At 32.2% G+C, this 25793-nt stretch overlaps 1 protein-coding gene across 1 annotated transcript in view; it reads left to right on the top strand.

Annotated features, from left to right (window-relative positions):
* LOC129231112 (multidrug resistance-associated protein 1-like) overlaps nucleotides 1-25793 on the top strand; it is a 130604-nt gene that overhangs the window by 15071 nt on the left and 89740 nt on the right. Inside the window, exons 5-8 of the mRNA XM_054865359.1 lie at nucleotides 4272-4333; nucleotides 17656-17775; nucleotides 18859-18984; nucleotides 23329-23503. Coding sequence (XP_054721334.1) covers nucleotides 4272-4333; nucleotides 17656-17775; nucleotides 18859-18984; nucleotides 23329-23503 — 483 coding nt within the window. The remainder of the gene's footprint in view (nucleotides 1-4271; nucleotides 4334-17655; nucleotides 17776-18858; nucleotides 18985-23328; nucleotides 23504-25793) is intronic.

Here is a 25793-nt window from a genome sequence, read left to right as displayed (position 1 = left end):
GGAAAATAATGTTTGCAAATGGCAAAAAGAATCTGAGCTTTTATTTACTTAAGATACACAACACATAAATGATTTCATTTAAACCTTCTAAACTGTATTTTCCAACAAAACAGGTGTAAATAATGTTTAAAAAAGAAAATCAACAATAAAATGCAAAAACATTTACGGTCTGAAAAATAAGTAATAAATAATAAAATGAAAAATAAAAAAAATATGTGACTGTTTGAAATTTGTCTGAAAATGAATTAATAAAATTTAAAACAAATCAATCAATAAGATGCTAAAAGATTTATAGTGTACTAAAAATCATTAAGCTTTTAGTAATTTCATTGATCATGCTGGAATGGATCACATGACTCACTATCTATTTACCACAAAGACATTGGAATGAGAAACATCAAAACTTGGCAAAGTGAAATCAATATGCAATCTTGATTGCTCAATAAGGGTAAGGTTGTATACTTAAGGGAATCCTTTCTTAAATGTGCTTCTACACTAATGTGTGTCTCGTGTGTAGACTGTTGTTGAATGGCTATGTATGAGAATGGTACAACAGAAATGACTGCTTTTATTATATTTCTCTCTCCAGATGTAGATTCTGGGAAAGTGATGTGCTTAATGAGCAGAGTACTGCTTTTTGTTGATAGCAGCATGCTTTTCTGAATCTGCTCAATTTTTAAATTATTTGTATTTCTGAAAATGTGGTTTCAATGCCTAGTTTTAAAAACTCAGTATTGTTTGTTAAAATCAAATTTTGTGAAATTTCTGAATTTTTGAACATTTTGCTCTTATGCATCAAACTATTTAATATATTATCGTAAAAACAAATAATTAGCATTGTTTTCTTGGTAATAAAATGACTTGAAGTTAAATAATTGCAGTTCCTACACTTTATGAATTAAAGTTATGTTAGAAGAAAATGTAAATGGTATTTAATAGAATGAGTGTAACATTGTCTTTCTGAGGGAGGAATGGAATGTTTTAAGAAGTGATAGAAGACAATGCAATCTCGGGAAAAAGCTAAAAATGAATTGCTCTTATCAGCAACTGTAAAATAAAAAAAAAGCTTATTTTGTCCCAGGATATATTTTAAAAGCTTAGCCTTACGTTTATAAATATAAATCATGTAAAACTCGATTTCAATTCCAAAAACTTAGAATGGAGGAAAATGTATAAAAAACGCGTGGTGAGGTAGTCTAGATTAATGTTTCTATGAATTGGAGTAATTTTGATTTTGTCAGATGACACTGAAATGGGTTTTAGCAGAAGTGATATTAAAATTAATCTGTGCAGGTGGCAGATTTGAAAACTGGAATTATTTTAAGATTGAAAATTGTAGAATTGTTGAGAGATATAACTATAAACTGCCAGAAAAATGATATATTTATTGTAATTATAAAGGCAGAAAATCACATCTTGAAGATATTGGAAGAAGTTTTTAAAAAATATCCAAAAATTCCATGACTGAAAGAAAATACTCCAATCATGGAACAATTTTGCTCTGGAAAATTTATAATATTTTTAAAAAAATAAAATAATGAAAAATAATTATTTGCATTCCCCCCCCCCCTTTTACCATATGTAGTGACATTTACATACATGATCTTAAAATAAAGTCTTCTTTAGGTAATTGTGAACTTGAATTGGTACATTATGATATGCTCAAAAATATTTAACTGCAATGATTAGGCTTACCACATTTCCGAGATTAGCCCAGATAGTCTGGGGCTTTTAATTCTGTCTGGGGTTGCAAAACTCTGTGTGTTTTTAATAATAATTTCTTCCTTAAATTTTGACTTATAATAGCCATTTTGTTTGTCAACATCTCTCATTGCTGCTCATCCTGAGCCAATTGTGTAAAAAGGGCTGTTTGTTTTAGCAATCCGTGCACATTTACATCCCTTCAATAATCAGTGATGCTTATTTGTGGTAAAAGTATAATATTGAATTTGAAAAAGGCTTAAGGACTCATTTGTCCATTGCTTTTCCCTTATCTGTCATTATATATATTGTTTACTCTTGTGTGGTCAGAGTACACTAAGCCTGTGAATGCTAGTACCAGTGAAGGCTAGTACTTCTGTCATTACAAATGCCTTGTGGCTCCATAATTAGCAATAAATGACTCCATACAGAGTGTAGTTTGGGTAGTTCTGTGGCAGAACTACCCGAACTACACTCTTTATGGGGTCATTTATAACCTCTTACCCTGTTCAAAAAATTAAATTTCGGAGTTATGTAAAAATATAAAGAAATGTGTTTAAAAAAAATTGTTTTTAAAAATTTGTGAGGAATTAAGTGTTGCATTGCTTTGAGCGTAGTTTTTATTTTATTAACACAAGAGAAAGAAAGCCTTTGCTCTTTTATTTAAATTTTTTTCTTTAATTTTTTTCTTTAAATTTATACTTTTAAAATTATGACAGCAAAATTTGCTGCCCCTTAAAATCAAACAGCTGTAAGCTGCATCATGGATGGGCCACTCCAAGAACTGGCTCTGTGTGCTCTGAAGCTCTCAATCCACGTAAAATTTTTCCAATCTGAGGCCCAATTTCACCAATTTAGCTCCCCTTCAAAAACAGCTAGTCTTGTCAATAGCTTCACCAATTTAGCTCCCCTTCAAAAACAGCTAGTCTTGTCAATAGCTTTTCCTTTTGTGGAAAAAGCAAATAAATAGTCAGTTCAAAATTTTATTCTGCTGAGTAAAGTGAACTGAAAAATGATTAACTTTTAAATTCTGAAACAATCAAGAAGACAACTAAAAAGCCCTTTATTCCCCCAATAAGATGAACAACGTTATCAATCCAACAAATAATCTTTAAACTTTACTGTAAACTTTTGAAAGCTTACTGAAAGAAAAAAAAATTGTTTCCTATAATTTTTCCATGAAAACATTTTAATGTACAATTTTAATATTGTTCAAAAAGTTTTTTTTTTCTTTTTTGATAACAGCTGATAATATTTTTATTCCTGAAACTTTTTAAAACATACAATGGTTTTCTTGCAGAGGCAAATAGTGGAAACTGTTATCATTAATAATGTAAATTAGGCAAATTTCGTTAACTTGATCTGGGTAATGTCGAAAATTTTATTTTGCTGTTCATGTAATCACCCTGTGCTAGTACCCGCACGGCGATGCCCATGCTAAGAATTTAAATGAAGTTCATTGAATAAAAAAAATCCATGATCCTTCCTATCCCTTCCGATGTAAAATGATCATTTTTCTTCAACTGAAATGCATATGCACATTTTCAAAAGCCTATTAGAGTCTCTTTGGAATTTAAAACTATTCGCCAAAACACATAAAATGATTAACATTAGCTTTAAAACTCAAAATAATCCTTCAACTGTATAGTTCATTGCTTAACGTGTCATGTAACCACGCTACTGTAGCTCTGCCCTGCAGCTAGTGAAGTGGGTTTTTTTCTGCAATTTAAAATGTTTTGCTATATAAACAATACTATAATAAAAACATTATAAAGAACAATCACAATTGAATAGTATGACAAATGAAATTATTTACTTAAATAAGTAACTATCTTCAAATATAAGAACAAAAACAAATATTGTAGAAATAAGGAAAACAAAACCCAAAACCCAATAGAAAATCCTACAAAATCAAATTATGTACCTTGATACCGCAAGAAAAAATGCATTCAAAAATCAGTTCGCTGACCGCAACAGCGTAGCGATCCATACCGAGTTAACTTACCCCGCCATCTATTAGGATTCCATAGAACTAAACAATCAATTAAACATTTAATTTGCAATTACAAATGTTTTGGGAACATGGTCGAACGGGATAAAAAAGTATCCTATGTCTGTCTCCTGGTTTTAAGCTACCTCCCCACCAATTTTCGGCCAAACTGGTTCAGCCGTTCTTGAGTTATAAATAGTATAACTAACACAATAAAAGGTTGCATTTTTATATCTTGTGAAAGGAAATATTGTGCAAATGATTTTGTATAAAAAAGTTATTCTGCCATGGGAAGGCAAAGTTCACTATCTGCAAAAAAGTTTTCTTCTTTTTTTTTTACATTTTTTCATCTATTGTCCATTGGTTTTATAATACAAGCTTGCTTATTTGGTTTCCGCTGAAAAAAAAGCCCCCCCCCCCAAAAAAACCCATCAAGTTCCAATATTTTTTTATTGTTAGTATAGAATCTAAAACACATTTCTACAAACATTTCAAACACTCATTTCTGCAGATACTGCACTGTACCTTCCCTCGGCAGTGCTGCTCTTTTCAATCGTAAAGTACTGTTATCCTTTTCCAGAACCGCAGTCCTATTGAAGAAGCATCAATTTTATCATTTATAAGTTATTCATGGTTCAACAAGTTAGTACTTTTTTGCTCTTATTTTATGTTTTCAGTTCTGCATATTTTCTGTGATCAAAATTACATTAAGCAATACTATTGCTATGCAAATTTCTCTTTATGATGTCATTTAAGAGAATTGTAGTGCAATATTATTATCTACTGAAAAAATATATGCATAAATATCTATCATGTTCAGGATCTAGTTGTGAGCTATAAACTAGAAGGAATGTTATGTTGAAATGTTCTCCCCCTCCCCTCCCTTCACTGTGAAATCATTATAAATAGCTTAAAATGATGGAAATTGTGTTGAAAACAGTTCTTGAGCCCTTCGAGTTAAATAATAAAGTCCAATATTTCTTTAAAAATTAGCCGATTAGCTATTAATTTTTGCTTTGTAACAACAGATACTTCAAACCATTTTTTCTTTGATGCGGTTAAATTTTAAATACAATGTATGCTTTTATTCACTGTTTTGTACAGCTGCCTATAGATAATGTAAATCCCAATTATCTTGACTGATCATTAGAAAGAGTGGAAAACTCGGTTATATTGTTTCTCATTTCTGTAATGCTATGTATTGCTCATAAATAGAAATAAATTTATAAAATGCAATTGCTGAAATAAAAATTGTATATTTCTCCTCCTGCACATCCCTGCTGTAATACACTACGGCAAATAGAAGTACACTGCAAAAAATAATTGTTGTTTTTATAGTAATATACTGTTTTTTCCTACAGTTTAATACTGCTCTGCTAGATAACAGAGAAAAACTGTAAAAACGTTTTAGATTGCGCAAAACGATGCGCAAAAGGTTTCTTTTTATACGGGAAGATAAACTAATGAATTCAAGGTATCGACAGCCATTTTTGTTGATATTTCGGCTGTGCAGAGGCAGGACTGCTCATTTGTAATCCAAGTTAATGGTAAGTTCTAGTTATATTATTCATTCCCTTTTCCTCAAAATGTAGTTTTCTTTATCATCGAGAATGTATGTAAAATAACAGTGTTTATTTTGAAATCGTAATTCGTATCCCAATATTCGTTGATGTTGACTTTGCAATTTCTTTTAGTTGTTAAGATGTAGCGATTGCTTTATAGCAAAAATCTGAGTAGTGTTGTCATTCTGAATATTTTACTGCACGTATGATAGTTTTTAAACATGTTCTGAAATTCAAATTTGATATAAAAAGAAATCAATTCCTTCCTTGATCGTATTTAAAGTTATTAGAACATTAGACTTTCTTTACGATTATATTTTGTGTTATATAGGATGTGAGTACTTAAAATTTAAATTCTTATGTTTTCTAGTAAATTTTTATCATATCGCGATTCACTTCTTTCTTCTGTTTTTTTTTCTTTCTTATATTCTGTTTTAAATTCATTAACAGTTTGCATTAAACCATTTTATTGATAAACTTTACGTTATAGCGTCAGTAACTTTTATAACCTGTACATAATTCGATGAATAAAATGTAAATAAATAAAATAACTACGTGACCGAGAGACATGCAAGCAGTATCAAGTTTACTGATATTTTTTGTTGAAGAATTTGCCACTCTGGAAAAATAATACTCTAATGTATGAACGTCACAAAATTCTCTGAAATCTGGAGCCAGCTTTCATACTTATCGATCAAAACTAAAATAATAATAATTAAAAAAATCATCTATGACGCACTCCAAAAAAAAAAAAACTAATAAAAATTAAGCATCTTTGAATACAAACACGAAATCCTTGTGTTTTAAAAGTTTTATATTTGCGTCGGCAGGAAATTAAAATTTTACTTCAGGAAAAATGCACTAGTACCATTGAAACTTGTGAACATAAAATTAATTTTAGAAACTATATCCAAAAATACTCGATGGGAGGTCACAGGAAGTCTCTATGACCTCCCCAAAATTGCCATGTTGGAAAAATTTTATCTCGCGATTCGGCAAATTTGGGGACATAATTGTAATGTTGCAATTTTTGAATTCTCGAATGTCCAAATTTCATTAGATATTGTACTTAATTGTGCGTACTTAATGTGTGCATGCACCAGTATTTTATTAATCGGCAAATATGTAAGTTCCATTCGAAAAATTGAGATTATACGCCTTCCCAACATATTTAATTAAGTTCAGGCCGTGCCTGGCTATATTCTTAAAATTTTCAGCTTTTCATTTCTGATCTGTTAGTGTTGCATTCTGGTCAAAATTACTGCTTTTTAAATTAAAGTAGAGTATTTACATTATTATGCATTGTTTGTCATATTTTATTCGCCTTGAAGGACATGCTCATTTAGAAAAGTAGATGAATCGAGAACTACAGTAGAACTTGAAACTCTTGTAACCTTGAACTCCTCAGTTTCCTTACATTTTAACTTTTAAAACCCTTTGAGTCTTAAAGTTTGGCATCAACGTGTTTATGAAGACAAAAACTATATCATAAATACTGAAAAGTGTGATTCTGTACTTCACTGTCTTTCATTGCATATAAAAAGTAAAAACATGTCAGATTGTTATTCGTGTGAAATGAAAAAAATCGGAGAATTTTGTTTAAACCTGTAACAGAGATTCAAGCCAAAGCCGGGTAAGATCTTTTGCATTTAAATGCGATGGGTTCCTTAGCAGTTGATTTCTTTAGGGGAGGGGGGATTATATTCACAATAATAGACGATTTTTCAAGAAAGTCTTCGGTTTATTTCTTAAAGAAGAAAAGTGAGGTTTGCGAATACTTTGTCAGGTTTCAAAAGAGAACAGAGAGATTTGCGGGAAAGATCCGATAACGGAAAGGAATTTCTGAACTTCCCGTTTGAAATTTACCTTAGTGACCAAAGCATAAGATTCGAAAAAACCAGCAAATCCCTAGTTAACAAAGTTTCGTCATAGAACACTATAACTCAACATGAATGAATGGAATTACGACACTTTTAAATGAATCGGGTTTGCCTCAGCAGTTTTGAGCCGAAGCAGCTATGTGCTTCCACTACTTACTGACTAGAGCGGTTTTAAAAGGAAAAATCAAAATCTTTTTTGAGCTATTTCGGGGAAGAAAGCCATCTATTAAAAACTCCCTTGTTTTTTCGGCTGTATTTTTTATATTGGACTTCCAAAACAGAAAATAAACAAATTGGATATGAAAGCTAAACAGGGAGTCATGGTAGGATATGCGTTTCATACAAAAGGTTATAGAATTTGGGATTCCGAAAATCGCAAAGTGACAGAAACGCTGAATGTTAAATTCGATGAAAATAAATTCTAGGCGGGGGGGGGGGGGGGGGGAACAGGAACGTGAAACAAAGGAATACAGTTTTATTTCACTACTGAGTAAATCTGAAGTAGAAGAAGAATATCCCGAAAATCATAAAATAGCATGTTGAGAATTAAATTGGTTAAAGAAATACCAAGGCAAAGTAGAGAATGCAGGAATATGTATTATTCTATTGACACAACGGTTCTAAAGCCCGAATCGCGAAGCCGAGGTTTATTGTTCTGAAAATAACATTGAATATGACCCAAAATAGTTCGATTTCACTTGTGATGATAACACACAAAAAGTATCAGATTCTGATGAAGATAGGGGGAATAGTTCAAGTAAGCTAGAAGCTAACATTTCCGGAGAGGTAATTCCTTCGAATTTGGAACAAAGTTTGAGAACGCCAGAAAGAGAAGATTGGCAAAACACAACAGAACAGATAAGTAGAACGAAATAATACGCTTCAAGGCCAGACTGGTTATTTTAGGTAACCACCAGGTATGAGGGGGGGGGGATACTTTTCTCAAGTGTTCTCTCCAGCAATTTCCTTTTTTTTTTGATTGGTGCTTTCTTTTCAGTTTTTGTGTATAAGCTAGATTGGGTCCATTTCCAAACTAATGTTTGCAATGCGTATCTATGTGCGGATTTAAAAGAGGAGATTTATGAGACAATCTGAAGGGTTTGTCGATCCCTGAAATCTAAATTTTGTCTGTGAATTGAATAAATTATTGTCATTCTGATACAGATTACGCCTCGAATCACGACGACCAGATTTCAATGGTGGAGGGAGGGAGGGGGGGTCTAGTGTTTTTGTATAGGTTCAAATAATATGGTGTACATTCAAACAAAAATGCGTAGCACTGTCAACGATGGAAGCGGAGTATATTTCAATTAGTGAACAATCTAAGGAAGTTATATGGATCAAAAGAATTTAAATGAATTGGCCACGAAAAGAGTTCAGAATTTTAGATTGATTAATAGTACTCTGTACTGTGACATTCTAGTTGCGATCGATTTTTATAGATTTGCAATAGAAAATGGCAGAACTAAGCAGATTGATGTGGGGTACCATTTCCTAAGGAATTCGATTGATGAAAATGAATTTGGAATAAAATCTGTTGAAACTGAAAATAATTTAGCCGATTGTTTCACAAAACCTTTTTTTAGGGAAAATTTGCTTAAAGCTTGAATTGCAATGGCTTTAGAATTGCAATGACATATTTTTTTAAGAGTTTTATTTTTTTTAATGTTTCAATTATTCCATTATGTTTAAGTTATAATTTGCGCACACAAACGGATGGCCTTTAATATATTTTTTATTCATGTTTTAAAGTATTTTTTTCCATGTGCTGGCGTGCCAAGAATTTGCTAGCGAATATTTTGTTCTTTTTTCTCCAGTGCACGGAGGAAATAAAATTGTAGTTGATTTCATTTTGAATTTGTGCCCGGTGATATGGTTGCGGTTGGGTATTTTGAAAAAAATTTAAATTACAAATTTCATTTTAGCTGCCTGAATTTTTCATTTAAATTTATTCACTAATGCAATATTATTTTTTTGAGTTTAGTGGTATGCAAATGTAAAGAACTTCCTTAACGTGTGACCAGAACTGAATGGAATAACGGTTTGTCTCATTTTATCAAGATGGCAGTTCGCGGTTGTGTTCCGCTTGGAATTTCAAAGAAGACCCTAGTCTGAACGATGTTGCGATGATTTACTTAGTGACATGAATGCCCGGCAACAGAAGTTTATAAGTATCTCTTTTCATTTATATTTTTGTGTTTACGGATGAAATTTGTAATCACAAATGCTTTTGAGTTTTAGAGCGTTCTTAGCCACTGAAGCCTATCCTACGGTCTGCGTGCCATATCGGGCCCCTGAAGCGGATTTGTGTGGCCCTTTGTCAGGTTCTATATTACAATCAAGAACTATGGATTGGAACAACATAAACTAAATTTTATTTTGTTTTCATTGAAATGTGATCGGTTATACTATTTATTTGAGTCTGAGTTTTTTAAGTTTGTAGTTCAATGTTGGTTTTTACGGGTAGTTGAATATTATCACTTCAAGAATCACCGGAATGTAGAAATTTCTGTTGCTAGAGCGAAATTAGACGTAAATTTCTTTATTATTTTTTTTTTTTTTTTTAATTTTTCAGTAAATTTTGGAACACTGATTCTTTGTTTTTACATGTTATTAAAATCGAAGGAAACAAAACAATGTTAAGTACTTTATTATTTATTGTACATATTTTTGTAAAAATTACAGGAACAAAATTTAAAGCCAACTTCATAATGTTAGCAACAATAAAGATTAAAGTTTAAAGTACGATATATTACAGCGTATGAAACTTTTTTCGCATATTCAGACTTGTGTGACACTTATCAAACAAAATTATTGATTATTTTTATTGTAATGTGAATAAAAAGCAGTTATTTTGCAAATGTGAGTATGTTTAAATCTACAGTTAAAAAGTGGTGCGGTCTTCTGGCAAAGCATTTTCAAGAAGGGTAGCATTGTTTACAACAAGGACGGCGGACCAAATGTAGACTTACAATTTCTTAATGATTGGAACTGGCACTACCAGATTTACTCTTTTTTTTGATATGTTTGACGATTTATTCTTTTGTTAAAAACTTTCAACTTTTCTACCCGATTTTCATTTTTTACTGAATTGACTTGAACTAAGCGATTTAATTTTGGGAATATAGAATTGTTTCTTCCAGATTTCAATTAAATTCTGATAAACTTTAAGATAAATTTTGTAAATCTTCTCAGAAGAAGTGCCACTTAAAAAAAAAAGAGTCGCTGATGGTTTAAATGGGGACATTGATAACTGTTCAAATTGGGGGGGGGGGGGGGAGAGAGCGTCCCCATTTTGAAAGACACAGAATATGAATGAAACATCTTATATTTGCTTAAATATTAAGACATAAGGTAGAATGTTTTACGGTATTATTTTATTTCAACTCAAATGACTGTTTTATGTGATTCCTTAGTACTTAAGAAAAAAGCTCCAAAAAATTAAATTTTAGCAATAAAATAACACATTTGTGGAATAAAATATATGAAAAAAAATATTTTGAAAAATTATAAGTAAAATATTTCATATTAAGTACAGACAGAGTTCTAAGTAATTACTTTATGTCACACTTTGTTTTATATTCAGATTTCTAACGATGGGGAGCTGTCAAAGAAAAAGATGAAGCTGGTATCAGTTGAATATAGTTCGAGCTGTTTAGCAAGTGTTGAAAAGGAATATGGGCTACCAAAAAAAAGGAAGAAAGAAAGAAAAACCATCTATATACGACCTTCAGTGCTACTATAGCAACTTGAGGGAGGGGGGGGGGGGAGTACTAAAAGAGGCTAGATAGAGTATTCATTGTTTTAAATGAAAACCCCAATATTTCCCAATTGGTTGTCCTAAACATCGACCTTGCTCCATTTTCTAAAAAATAATTCTCTACCTCATCCTTATTATTGTTTTGAAGTAAACGTATTGTAATCCTATAATCTGAAGCCTATTATAAGAAGAAACTCGATTCAATTTTTATCATTTTTAAAACATTTTTATTTTTTTCTTTAGGCCAAGATGTTAGCTTTCCCATTTTGGACAACTTGGAATTCTTGACTTATAGAAAGAGTGTTATTCTCCTGATCACTTCAGTAATCTGATCGAAAAAAATAAACATTATTCTTAATGAACAGTCTCATATGTATTACGAAATCCTTCAAAAATACGGAAAATTACAAGGATTTTTTTTTTTTAAATTGTACTTTAGAAACCAGTATAAGTGCATTTCTTTACATGGAAGATAAAATGTAAGATATTTTCTTTATTTTTTTCTTTTTTGAGTTCTTATGTAAAGTATCCAGATTAGGTCTACTTTAATTAGACATTAATAACCACCGTTACAAATGCGTAGTTTGCAAATTACTGCCAAACAGTTTTTTTTTCTCCTTAAAACAACATATTTAGCGCTTAACTGGTTCCTGAAATAAACGGTTCAATTACAATTTAGGTGCATGTTAAGCGGTTTCAAAGTAAAAGCAACTCTCAAGGCAACCTTAATTTCAGATCATTCAGAGTCATAATTTTAATCTTTTTAGGGCATATTTTTATACCTACGTAATTTGATTTTTCCATGTATGTTTTTTGGTGTGCACAAGTTTTATGAGATTCTAACAATTTTTATTTTGACAGATGCTTTCATAATATAAGGCCTAATGTTGGCACCAAAGCTGGCAAAGATGTCACAAAGAAGAATCAAGGTCGTGATGTAAAAATGTTGACCTTGAAAACATTTGCATTCGATTTTAAATGAATTTCTGTAATTTCACTGTAAAAACTACTAATCTATATTTATAAGTAATGTATATGAAATAAAATAATTTGGCAATTTTTAATGGTGTGAATGTTTCGTTTTTTCTCATGAAAACAGTGTAACAGAATATAAAGTTAAACTTTGTATAAACCCTGACAGATTTTACTATACCAAGTGAAAAATTGTTTCTGTTTAGTTGCTCTGGAATTCTGAACTGTCACACATATTTATTGTTTTCATCTATGTGAACTTTAAAAGGTTAATAATATCAAGTATTATCTAATCTATAATATTATTCAGTTTACAATAAAAACCATTCTGTGCAGTCTAAATGCTGAATACTGCACATATGGTGTGAAATAACGTTAGTTTGTTGGTAGTATTTCTAAAATAAAGTAGGTACAGTGCAACTTATAACATTAAAAAAAAGCACAAAACCATGAAAATAATCTGTTTTTCCAGAAAAAGAAAATAAATGCAAGGAATTGTATGTATAAAGTTAAAAATAAACTTAAAGGTGTAATGGATTGCATACTGTAAAACATTTCCCGCGCTATGCTGCTCATTTTAGCATTACAATAATGCTGAAAGTGAAAAAAGTACTTTCAGTGAAGATACGATGTAGTGTTTTCAGTTATAATAAAAAAACTTCTCATTTTTACTAGCTTCATGGATCAAAAAGTTTTGTTTTATGAGAAGGCTATAATTGTTCTTAAAATAAAGCTTCAGACCATATCTTGCAATTTCCTTCTATTTGTAAATTTTTAAGTTGGCAATAAAAGCTAAAAGTTTTTTGTAGAAATGAAAAAGCATCATTTTTCCTCCTTTAACAGGTGTTTATAAAATATCAAGACGGGCATTGATTTATTTTGTGTACAATGAAATTAATATCAATAAAACATATATTTAGCAGCAGTTAAATATTTTTATGTAAAATGCTTTTATATTTCTTTACTTGTCGCTTTTCATACCCTAAAACGTTATTTTTGTTGTTGAAATACTTAAGAAAAGGAACAGATTTCATATGTAGGCTGATTTCTACAACGTACATACAGAATCAATTGCTTTACTTTTCTATATTGTTCTTCAGCTGTAAAAGTAGTGATTTCGGCTATGAAAAGAGACAACGATAGGGGAGAAAACTCTTTTGCATAAAAATTTATAACTATTTAATTTATGGTTTACTGCTGTTAATTTTACTGTACAAATCATTTATACAACCGTATACTACTGCTTTTACGCAGCAGTGCAGCTGATTTCGCAGCATATTACTGCTAACTTTACAGTTTTTGTACTGTTAATTTTGCAGGGCAATTTCATTAAAAGCAGTATATTACTGTTAATTTTACATATTATCTCTGTTCAATTTACAAGCCAATTCATTCCTAAAACAGTATATTACTGCTAATTTTACAGTTTGATACTGTAAATTTTACAGGGCAGTTTCATTAAAAAACAGTATATTACTGCTAATTTTACAGTAAGTCATTGTTAATTTCACAGGGCATTTCCATTAAAAGACAGTATATTACTGCTAATTTTACAGTTTATCGCTGTAAATTTCACAGTAAAAGTCTTATAAGACAGTATATTACTGCAAATTTTACAGTTTAGAATTGTAAATTTTACAGTTTTTCTTTGGAATGTGAGCTGCCAGTATTATACTGTAAAAACAACAGTTTATTTTTTGCAGTGTACCCATAACTGTCTTTTATAACGAAGTGAGTGCATGTTTTTGAGAGGTGCTCCTTTTCTAAATACTACTTATTTAGTTACTATGCAGCCTGTGAGTAACTAACTGACGCTAGGTTATCACAGTATTTATTAACTTTAAAAATAGTGCAATAATTTTGGGTAACTTTACACTATATCTTGTTTTTTGTATACTTGACTTCAAATAAAACTGTAGAAGATCCAACACTGCACTGTGCTAGGAAGGTTATAATTTGAGTTTGCTGCTCTTTGTTTCATAAAAAAGAGTAGCAACATTGTTTACAGCTATGTAAATAATAATCCAATAATTCTGATATTACTGTTTGGAACCTACTCTGGAATGCTAATCTGAAGATGTTGAAGTATATCATATGACATTGTAATATTTTCTGCAGTATAATAAATTTTAGAAATCTTGTGGTGCTATGAGATAAAAATCTGGCATTTGTCAACATTTAAAAATGTTTCTTTTATGGTTCAAAGTTGCACTACTTTAATTATTATTTTTATTTACATTACATTTATCACATGGTACAAATTTTCCTCAGTGGCAGCAAAGACCCCACCCCCTACCCAAGAGCAATGGCGCACCCCCTTTAATATCACAAAGACCCTTCCAAAACGACAGCCCTCTTTCAAAAAAGAAAAAAATACCCCTAAAAAGTTCAATGGCGCACTCTGTGCCATGGCTTCCCCCCCCCCCCCCCCCACACGTGGTTACACCTTAGTGGCAGTATGACTTTGAACCTGGTTAATAATTTCATTTAAACTAGTTTTTGTAATTTTTTCTCAATTTTGGATGACTATTAGGGTGTCCCCCCCCCCAAAAAAAAATGAAAGTCGATGTTTCAAGTCTCACATCCTCTTATATTTTTCCTTTTAGGTCAAAATAATTGTTAAAAAAGTGTCATATAACTTGAATAGTGGCAACCCATGCCGACTTGCGCCTGAAAGTGTGTACTACGCCAAATCAAAATTTTTTTTTCAGAAGTTTGAAATTTCATGTTGATAAAACGTTGCCCCTATAGCCCCACAAAAATATTTATCCAGATTAAAAAATATTTAGGTGTCCAGCAAAAGGCCTAAAATTTGTAATTTTCTTCAAAAATTGATTTTTTCTATATATTTTTATAAAAATGTGAGATATATTTTAAGAAGAAAAGCGCTAAAGTTTTGCTCTCTTGCGATATTTAAGTCTCCCACATAGTACGCAAGATATGGATTTTTTCAAGTGTAAGTTAATTTTTTCATTTCAAATATATTATTTTTGTTATTATTTATTTACAAATGATTTGAAAATGTGTTCGCTAATGATTTTTAAACTGGATATTTTATTGAAATGTATATGTAATTTTAGAAAGATAAATCTAATAAATCCATTTCTTGAAGAAAATCATAAATTTTAGACCTCCTGATGGACACTTTAATTTTTTTTATATTTGGATAAATATTTTTGTGGTGCATGTGGAGCGGTAGGGACAATGTTTTATCAAAATGAAATTTTGAACTTTCAAAATTTTTTTTATTTTTTATTTGACCTAGTAAACAGGGCTGGTTTACACTTTCAGACGCAAGTCGGCACAGGTTCCGAATGTGCAAATTATATAAAACCTTTTTGACAATCGTTTTGACTTAAAAGGAAAAATATTAGAGGATGTGCGACTTGAAACATACTTTCTTTTGGGGCGGGGGGCGGGTCACCCTAATGACTTTACATTATTTTAGAGGTTTCATCCCCCCCCCCCCGTGTTTTTATCCCAATATATTCAATAACACTGTAAAAAGTTTGAGTGGGAGAGTTAAAAATTGCAAAATTGTGAATCGAAGTTATCCTGAAAGACTGGGAGTTATTATAATCAAGGCAGAAATGAGACATTAAGATATTTCAGCAAGTTAATGATGGGTTCATTCAGCTGTTCCAAAAGTCTGAAAAAATCGTACTGCATCTCAGTTCATGTCTAAATGTAAAAAGGTAATAAACTGTTGGTAAAATACAGGGGCACCACTCAGCCCTAAGGGCAAGGGAACACCTCCCTCAATTATTGAGGACCCCCTTCCCAAAAAAGCAAGAGCCCCTCTAAAAATGAAAAAAAATACCCTTCAAAACAACCCCCCTAAAAATTTCAATGGCACAGTCTGTGCCATGACCCCCCCCCCCAGGTGGGCACCCCTGTAAAATATTACCTGCTAAAATTCAGTAAGCATTAGGGGAAACTTTAACCTCTTGACATACAGGATGTATAATGGGTACATTGATATTATCATGGATGAGTACCAGATGCAGTGGTGAAATTTCTCCGTCTTATGATTGATTTCTGCCTTTCAAAAAGTTTTCTGAAACTTAGTGAGACTGGACAAGATGAAATTTCAAAAGTAATAGATAATCTGTGAATGAACTATATCTCAGAGTTCAGGGAAAATTCAGATAAACTACCTTTTTTATTTAATTTTTAATTAGCTGATCATATGAAAGAGAAAACTGTTACTCAGAACTTAATGTCCAAATGTAAATTATTCTTGAATAAAATAAAATAATGTTATGATTTTATTCCTTAAACCAGGGGTTCTCAAACTTTTCCGACTTGATGCACCCTTTAAAAAATTAGAACTTCTTCATGGCACCCTAGTCTATTTCTTTTATATACATATACACTTTGAAATTGTTTCCAAAGTTTGAAAGCGGGGTCGTATTACGGCAGATATCAAGTCTGAAATCTGTTTCTTATTTCTTGCTGTATTATGTCTCGATCAGTCTTAGAAAATGTGATTCTGATCTTTTGGTTCAAATTCTACGAAGCATATGATCCATGGTTCACGATCTCACAATCTTTGATGTAACTCCATAAGAGAAATCATTTAGAGTTAGGTCTGAAGATCACAGTGGCCATGGAAGAAAGTGATTGTCGTCATCAGAACATCGTCTAATCCTGCAAATAGGAAGTTCGTTGTTTAGGAAACGGGGAACGTCTGATAGATAATGGGGCTGCTCCATCTTGTTGGAAAATAAGCAACCATTGATCATGACATGTTACAGCGAATGAAAGAAGAGTTAGTCTTAAGACTTTGATAGCTGCTGCATTACGACAGGTTCACATATTGAACATTTGGGAAACAAAACTTCAAGTTTCTTTCTTCCACAAAGTCAACATTGATACTGTGATGGTAATATATTCGTTTCAATTAGCCTTCCAAGTCTTGGAGGTAATTGCCAAAAAACCCGGACACTTTGTGGCACCCCTCATCAATTGTTGCAGCACCCAGTTTGAGAAACTCTGCCTTAAGCAATCAATTACGGTGCAGTTGAAAAAGTGAAGCAATGCACCCAAATTGCCAGCCTAGCTAGCACAAGACAACAACAACCTCAATTCAATTGTAAAGTTCTATTTTATTTACTTAAAAACTCTAATTTTGAAATACACCCCTTTTTTGTTTGAAACATTTCTGTCTTGAGAAGTTTGGGAATTTTCGCAACTTACCTGACGGACAGCACATATGTCATGTTTTATTCGTGTCAGAGCTGTAGTTCTTCATTTTCAAGTAAGTTTCTCTCATATCTGAAGAGAGATATGGTTACAGTAGATCTGCCACTGAATTTTCATCTTATGACTTCGATCACTTAATGAGTTGCAGCCTATCTCAACTTAGGCAGTGCACATACTTGTGAGGTAGGATATATAACAATAGATTATAAAGAAGATTGTTAATAATATATTGATGAAATTATAAACAAACTATATATATTATAAATAAATAGGAAATAACAACAATATTATCAGTTTATTCTATTGAAATATGAAAACACAAATTTAAATGAAAAGCTGATGTATACATAAATACTTGAAGAATAAAAAAAGTCTATTTGTCAAGGGTAAGTGATGAATCTTCTGCTCTTAACAAGAGCAGTCTTGCACTTTCTTCTATGGAGGAGCATCAAAGTAAATGTGCTTTGCTGAAATTTTCTTTAATTTGAAACATAACTTTAGATTTTATTCTGTTCTTCATAATTGGTTACCCAGGGCTATGCATTTTGAAAGCTTCCAAGCTTTTTTATTTTTCTTCAAATATAGGGTGATTTACAACAGCAGAAGAAAACTTCTCACTGTAAAGGATTTGTTCCCTCTTCCTGTTCGACTAAAATCTTCCTATTTATATAAGAGACTGTCTATGTTCTGGGATGTGCTAGACACGTAAGTATTACTATAACAATACAAAATACTTATTGTATATACTGGCCTATAAGTCAGAAACTTAGTGTAAAAAAAAGAGGTTAAAAGTAAGGGGTTTGACTTATACGCAGAGCAGAATTTCTAAAAAAAATTCTCAGGACAATTCTTGGGGGGGAAAAACACTCAAATGTGAACATTTTCCTGATTTTAGTCCAACCCTTTTAAACAGATGTTAAAGAAGTAAATTCTTTCACATTCTGCAATAATTTTGCATGGTCTGACTGAAATAAAGAGAAAATAATTACAGTTTACGACCAATTAAAATAATATAGTTATTGTGAACGTTAGTTACATCACAAATATATTAGTCCTGTAAATGACTACTCTTCTTGGGAAATGCAGGGTGGAACACAAAGCACAATCACCTACTTGGGGTGGGTTCTGGGTTGTTAATTCAATAAAATATGATTACATTTTCAGCAAAGAGCTGTATAGTTTCGAGACTGCTGTTTTTTTTCTCTGAAAGGAACCTAGTTTGCAAACAACTTACATCGAATAAAACTCAGCAGCAATACTGTATGTACAGTTATACCTGTTTATAGTGAAGTCGTGGGGTCCAAATAAAAATCTTGTTATTACTGCAATCTCAAGTAAAACGTGAAGGGAAGTTTTAGCTGTTGTGCCATTCCACAAAAAAGCTGTTATTTTGACCTGCACTTGACAGCTCATACATTTCATTAAAAAATAAGAATTGTAGAAGGTAATGAACAATTTTTTTGCTTGAGAAATCCTTCCTACAATTGATTTCTTCCGCAACAAAATTTTATTCATTACCCTTTTAAGTAATTATCTTTAATGATATATATGAGGCATCACATGCAGGACAAAATGTCCATTTTTCTATGGAATGGCTCACTTACGTTATAGCTATAAATCTCCTATATAGGCTATAAACAGGCTCAACTGTATACATATTTTGAACTTACATAATTGAAAATATAATGCACATTTCAATACATGGTTAACTAAATTTGATTTAAACAATTAAGTAATGTTTTCTATTGATATGCATGCATTTTACACTCTTATGTTATTTCCTTTCAGAAATAGCTCCTGTAATCCCAATATAGCATGGATATTGGTAAAGACATTTTGGTACTGGATGCTTGTTGCCCTTGCTTTGGATGTCCTATTTAATGTGGGCCAGCTTTTACCTCCTTTGGTTTTAGAGTAAGATTTATTTTAAATGCAACATTGTCCTTCATATGAGCATTTATTTTATAATGAGGAAAATTTATAGTGCCAAAATATGTTTGAGCTTGATTGTGTTTTGAGAAACATTGTTAATTTTCTGACATTCCATTCTAATAGGATGGTACACAATTCATGGCACTCTGGTACAAATTTTCATATACTCAAGAATAAAAATAGATTAAAATAATTATACCCCCAAACTTCTTTTTTGTGTATGCAGAGTTATATAAAGCAGTTATAAAAGCATATGTATTCAGCAGAGGTGTAGCGAGGTATGGGCAAAGAGGGCGACAGCCCACGGCCTCGCGCCTCCTAGGGCCTTGCATCTCCAGTTCGTTCCGAATTTTTCTCAGATTGAAGCTTGTTCTGAGAAAAAGTTTTATTTTTTCAGTCCGGAATCAGTTAAAAAAGACAGATAAAACACAAATTTTTCTTATCAAAAAAAAAAAGGAAAACCAAAGGGCCTTGCTTCGAACTTTTCTATGATCTGTATGTTTCTTCTTTTTATCTGAATTTAAGGGGCGCTCGGCTTCATCAATTATCTATCTTTGCCACTGTATTGCACCTGTGGTCGAGAAGCAACCACAAGAAAGAAATTCCTTCCCCCCCCCTCCGGAAACTATCTTAACACCTAAAACCGGTCGGCAATAAATATTTTTCTGCCTTCTCTAAAAATGCAGTTTTCAAAGTTCTAAAGAGTGGAAGATAAGAGCTAACTGGTAACTGATGGGTCAAATTGATTCCACCTGGCTTACGAGGGTGCAGATCAAATTGCCACGTGACAAGAAAGATTTTTGGTGGGAGTAGAAGAAAAAAACTAACTAGAGGTCGCGGAAGATTTAGGGAGGGTTGTCTGATCAAATACGTTTGACTTATCCCTCATTTGCATTTGGATAAAACATAATTTTGTTTCATTTCACTGTTTTTGAAGACCAGGCCAGGTCGGCGAGTGCCGACGGCCTCCAAGTTGGGGAGGGCTCCCAAACAAAGCGAAAAAAAAATTTGTAGCGAAAAATAATTTTGCAGTTCTTTGATTTCCTTTTTAACTATATTTCGATCTGCTTCCTTATACTTTTTGCCAAGATCAGGAACTGATCACTGAATAGGCCAACTCGGCTGTCGTCTAGGGCTTCTGCCTTTTAGTGGCCCTAAAATGGCTAAAATTGTTTTAGCTTATGACTAAAAGTGCGATGTTTGAATGCATGGGGGCTCCAAAAAATGTCTTTGCTTAGGACCTCTCTTTATCTTATACAGGCTCTGTGGCAGAATGCTTTCGATCACTCTTACTAGTTTGATACAAGTAGCACACTGGGCCTAATTAAAGCAAGGTGGGGCCAGGACACAAGAGAAAAAAATCATGAAGTGTTTGAATCACAAATCAAAAATCATAGAATAAAACAACGGGTTAGGGTTGTTAAAGGAAAAGTTAGGTTGAAATGAAACCTGTGGTTGTCATCACATTAATGTAAATATAAAACCAGGCTCTTGTTTTGATTGAAGTTTGAATTTAATTTGTTGTCTTCACTTTTAGTTTGAAGTATGAATGAAGTATGAAGTGAAAAGGGGGGCGCTTGAAACGAGCGCGAGCACTGAGACCGCAGGTCTATTGTACTGTCCCCGCTTAAACTACTAAAGGAGCCCAGTAACAGAAATAAATTTCAGCAGTTGCCTAACCGACATTTTAGACAGTTCCCAGGGATCTACATAGTGGTATCCCAAGTGCTCAAATCTCTGCGCAGAGTAGAAGTCGCATTCACATAGCACATGAATCGAGCTCTCATCAGCCATATGGCATCCTCTACTCGAAGGGTTGTCGGTAACACCCATCAGAGATTAAGATGCCTACTAAGAGAGCAGTGTCCAGTTAGTAACCCAACAGACTTTTTGATCTCATTCCTACTCAAAATAAGCAATTCCTTGGATCTAAGCCAGGGAGGCTGTTGGTCAGAGTCTTGGCCTGTCTTTGAGAGTTGGACTGAAGCCACAGACCATATGATTAATCTATAAGAAGGTTCTTTGCAGTAGTCCTTACTGCATTGTAGGGCAGGCAGAGGGCGGGCTCGGGTCCTATAAATGGTGCATTGGAGCCCTGCTTAGCTAACTGATCTGCCAATTCATTGCCCACAATGTCACGATGACCAGGAACCCAGTAAAGGGAAACCCTATTGCTGCCAGCTAGTCTTACCAGTGCGTTATGGCACTCCCAAACGGTTTTCGTAGAGAAGCAGTCTTGATTGAGAGCTTTCAACACAGCTTGGCTATCAGAGAATATTCGGATAACATTCCCGCTTAATGCCTTGTTCTAGGCAGTTATTTACACAAGCCAATATGGCTAAAGTTTCTGCCTGGTCGACAGTAGCAAGCTTCCCTAATGATATTATGCCTTATTGCTGCTGCAGTATGCACCAGAACCAGTTCCAGATGCAGTCTTGCACTTTTAGTTTAGTATCTATAGCAAACTTAACCAAAATTTCTCGAGATACCTTGTGTTGTTTTAAAGCAAATAGAAATTTAAAAAAAAATCTATATTTTTAAAATTCTAACAAGTATTTTAATTCTTTAATAAAAACAATGATACAGGCATTTACTATTTTTACACAAAGTAAAAGTTAGCTATATGATTCATAAAAATTAATGTGATTGTATATGTTTCTACTTAATACATTTATTAAAATTGTTTATTTATTTTGAAATTTTTATACCATGAGAATTTGTTCCTTTAATTTTCCCGTAGTGTGCAATATTGTTTCGCTATTATGTTAACTTCATATTCATTTTATCGAAATTGATTACTTTTCCAGTAAAAAGCTACCCCTAAAATTAAATGCACCAAAATTTAACTATAATTTTATTTCCACATTTATTAGATTATGGTCAATATTCAATCATTTTATTTTAATTATATGTTTCATATATAAATATTTTTTAATAATAAATATTACAATAGGATTAAAACTGAATTGTAATTCTACTGCATCATAGCAATAAGTTTAAATATCAAACACATGAAAAATGGTGGATTTTTAATTTGTCCAGTTTCTTACAATATCTTCCATTTTATCCCATTTCTTCTGGTGTTCCAAGCTTTTTATTAAAAAGTGAACATAATAGCAGCCCTGTTGGAAGATAATATCTATTGTGAGGTTCTGAGAAGTTGAGCTCAAATTCTGACAATGTTTACCTCTTTTTCAGAAAATAGGGAGGGGTAATTGGGGCTGAGTTGAGAAACTTTCCTAGTAGTTTTTCAAAAATATTCCAACTAAAATCCGAGCCATTAACGCGTCTATTTTTCACTAAACTCTCCTAAAACAGGTGAACATTGTCAAGGTCACAACTCAACAAACCAGAGCTGCACTATAAGTTACCAGTCATTGTTGTTATTTGGAGGACTATTTTTAGTAAGACAATGTTGTTCATTGTGTCTATGAAGACCTTTATAAATAGTGGATAAGTTCCATTTTATTTTGAAAGGGGGTTTTATCAAAAACCCCTTTGCAATTAGGTTAATTTCTCAAATCCAAGGGAGTATTTGCCCCTTCTTGACCCCTCTAATTGATGGATCTGACTTTTTGCCAAGCTTTTAAGACAATGTTGTTCATTGTGTCTATGAAGACCTTTATAAATAGTGGATAAGTTCCATTTTATTTTGAAAGGGGGTTGTATCAAAACCCCACAGAAACCATATCCACATATTTACAATTAGGTTAATTTCTCAAATCCAAGGGAGTAATTGCCCCCTCTTGGCCCCCCTAATTGACAGATCTGACTTTTTGCCAAGCCTGTCTGCATTAAAGCAAAAAGTAAATCCATCTTCTTGTTTTTGTTGCCCTATTGCATAGCCTCATTCAGTTTTATTTAACTGTTGATGGTGCTTTCTGTTTTTCTTTAAAAGAATTTTCAACTCAAATGTAGCTCACCATTCATAATCCTAAAAGTCAATGACGTTGCCAGTTTAAGTTTGTATTTAAAGCAAACATTTTTTTTTTATTAAAAGTGGCTCTATAAGTTACTTATTTGTCTAGTGGGAAAAATGTAAAGAAGTCCTATTTTAGATATAAAAACACACTTTGTGAATTTAGTTTATATAGTATAATCTCATGCTCTATTGGGACTTTACATTGACCAGTGTATAGATATAAATGTTGAATTTTTCATTTTTGAGTCAGTCTTTTGCTGTATTTTTCCTTTTGAGGAAGTCTCATCTCCGAACCTCTTCCCTGTTTATGATACCATTGAATTGTCGAAGAAATAGCTGAAGCAACTAATTCCTCTTTACTTTCATTTCCTGCCTAATAAAGTAAAATAAGCATTTTTTTCTAGTCGAATCATTGACTTTGTGCATAGTGAAGAGTATGAATGGAGAGGATATCTGTATTGTTTCGCAATTTTCTTCACAACTGTTACCCATACTATGTTGCGCAACAACTGTGTATTTTTTTCACTTTGTATTGGTGCTCAAGTGAAATCTGCCCTTATAAATGCTGTGTTTAGAAAAGTAAGCTTTTTTGAATCTTTTTAAAGTAAAAAATAAATTGAAAACTATCGGTTTTCAATTTATTTTTCTTTTCATGTTTTGCTACTTTTGTTGAAACATATGAGTGCTTCCAATTTTATTTTTTCGTTTTACTTTCTGTTATTTTGTAGTTAAAAGAAAAGTAAAAAGCAAAATAAAATTTTGTTTCTGAAAAGTCATCAATTTGTTTATGAAAACTCAGTGTCGCACCTGTGGAGTCTTGTGGTTCCTATGTTCTTTTCTAAAAATAAATGTATAGTTTTTTAAACATTGAAATGCTATTAAATTTTGCTAGCAGTAGAGCTTAAAATGTCTTCAATGTGATTTAATCGATGCTCCAGTATTTTCATTTTTAATTCAACCATGGAAAGAGTTCCATTCCTTTTGTTTAGGCTTTGTGACTGGATTTAAAATTTAAAATAAGAGTAAACTGTTTAAGGGAGTGAAAAAAAACTTATAAGTCACTTATTTGACTTATACTGTCATCGGTTTCACTTCATCGGTTTGTTAGCATTTTTAAATTTCATTTTTATAAAGGCTATAACTGGTATGTATTGCAGTTGCAAAAAGGGAGGGGGGCAAGAACTAATATACCCTTAGGAAAATTGTCATTGTATGTAAGTTGACTTCTTTACTTTAAAAAAAATTATTGTTGTAGCTATTTAACTATTTGCATGTATGAACATCCAAGTCATCAAAGTATCCACTCACAAACTGCAGAAACTTCAGAACTAGATATAATTGTGTGTATCATTTTAATATTAATGCCTTAAAAACATGTGTCTTCTTCATTATATAAGATTTCCATGTATATAAGGAATATTTATACTTTAAAGTCAGGAATTTGAACGTTACTTTTTAAGTTTAGGTTTCATTTTTAATGTATATATTTCCTAAGAATTTTAGGGCTGAACTTCATCAGTAGAACTAGAACAACTTCTTTCTTAGAATATTTTCTTTTGGGGATTAAGTACCGTATTTACTCATGTACGTATTGCATGCAAGCTTTAAAGTAGAAAAGTTTGTCAAAAGAAGAAAAAAATCCCCGTATAAAAGTAGCTGCATATTTTTCTTTGATTAATTATTAGATTGTTTTCCATGGTAAAAAGTTCACCTCTGAAACTAATTTGCAGTAGAATTAGACAAAACTGTGCTCTAACAACATGTGATAGCATTTCCGACCTTTGAAAAGCAGTGAAGGTGAGGTTTTGTAAAACAACACAAATTCATTATGCACTGATGCATTGAAAGTGAGAATGATGTTCTAATTAAGTGCAGTTTTTTAATTAGTAATTTCTGAAAAAAATTCTCAAACATTATTTGAAAGAAATAACTTTACCAAAAATGCCTCCCTCTCTTTTCCTTTATTACAAATCAACTGACTACATTTTTTTAAGCAACACATCGTCACCTCAGAGCAACACTAAGACATCTAATCCGAGGGATAACACTAAGATATCCTACTGTTGCTCTGAGGTGACAACATGGTTTGCAACTAACCTACAAGTAGTTACTATCTTTATAATAATTTTTATACACAAATTATAATTTCCTCATATATAATTTACAGCTGAGTTTAATCAATAAATTGGAAGAAAAGTGCGAGTACTGTCGCACTCGCTTATAACGAGCGCAAAGGGACCCCGATATCTGCTCATATTTGCTCGTTGTAACCAAGTTCTCGTAAAAAGCAAATTCGTGAAAAAACTCATAAAATAGTTGCTTTTTTTCTTCTTTTTAATCTCTTTACAGTTCCAAAGAAGTTGATCAATCGTCCTAATATCTCTTTCTTGTGTCAGTTTTTTTGAGGAATATACATATACGTAAAAATATAATTTTTTAGTGCTTCTTTACTCCACAAATTAAAAAAAACAGCCATTACCACTTGTTTTCAGGATTTATGACTCATCTCTAAATTTCCGTTGACTTCAGAACATTACAGGATTTTTTCGAGAAAGTTTAAGTGGAGATGAAAGTCAATATAAATTTTATGAATCACAAAAATATTGCTCATTTTAAGCGAAATTTGCTTGTTAAAAGCGAGTTATGCTTCCTTTGTACCAGCCGAATATTTCTGATTTCTTCTCTAAATCTGGGCTCACGTTAAATCAGGGCTTGTTATAAGCGAGTTCGACTGTGATATGCAGGATAATATGATACATGTTTGAAATCAGCATAGAAAGCCAAATTTTTTTTCAGTTATGTGAAAGAAATCTATAACCTTTCTCGGAAATTCTTTTTCCCCTTGTTTAAAATAAACATATTCGATTGA

This window comes from Uloborus diversus, chromosome 10 (genome assembly GCF_026930045.1).
Source record: "Uloborus diversus isolate 005 chromosome 10, Udiv.v.3.1, whole genome shotgun sequence".
Taxonomy (NCBI): domain Eukaryota; kingdom Metazoa; phylum Arthropoda; class Arachnida; order Araneae; family Uloboridae; genus Uloborus; species Uloborus diversus.
This window is presented reverse-complemented; position numbering and strand designations above follow the sequence as displayed.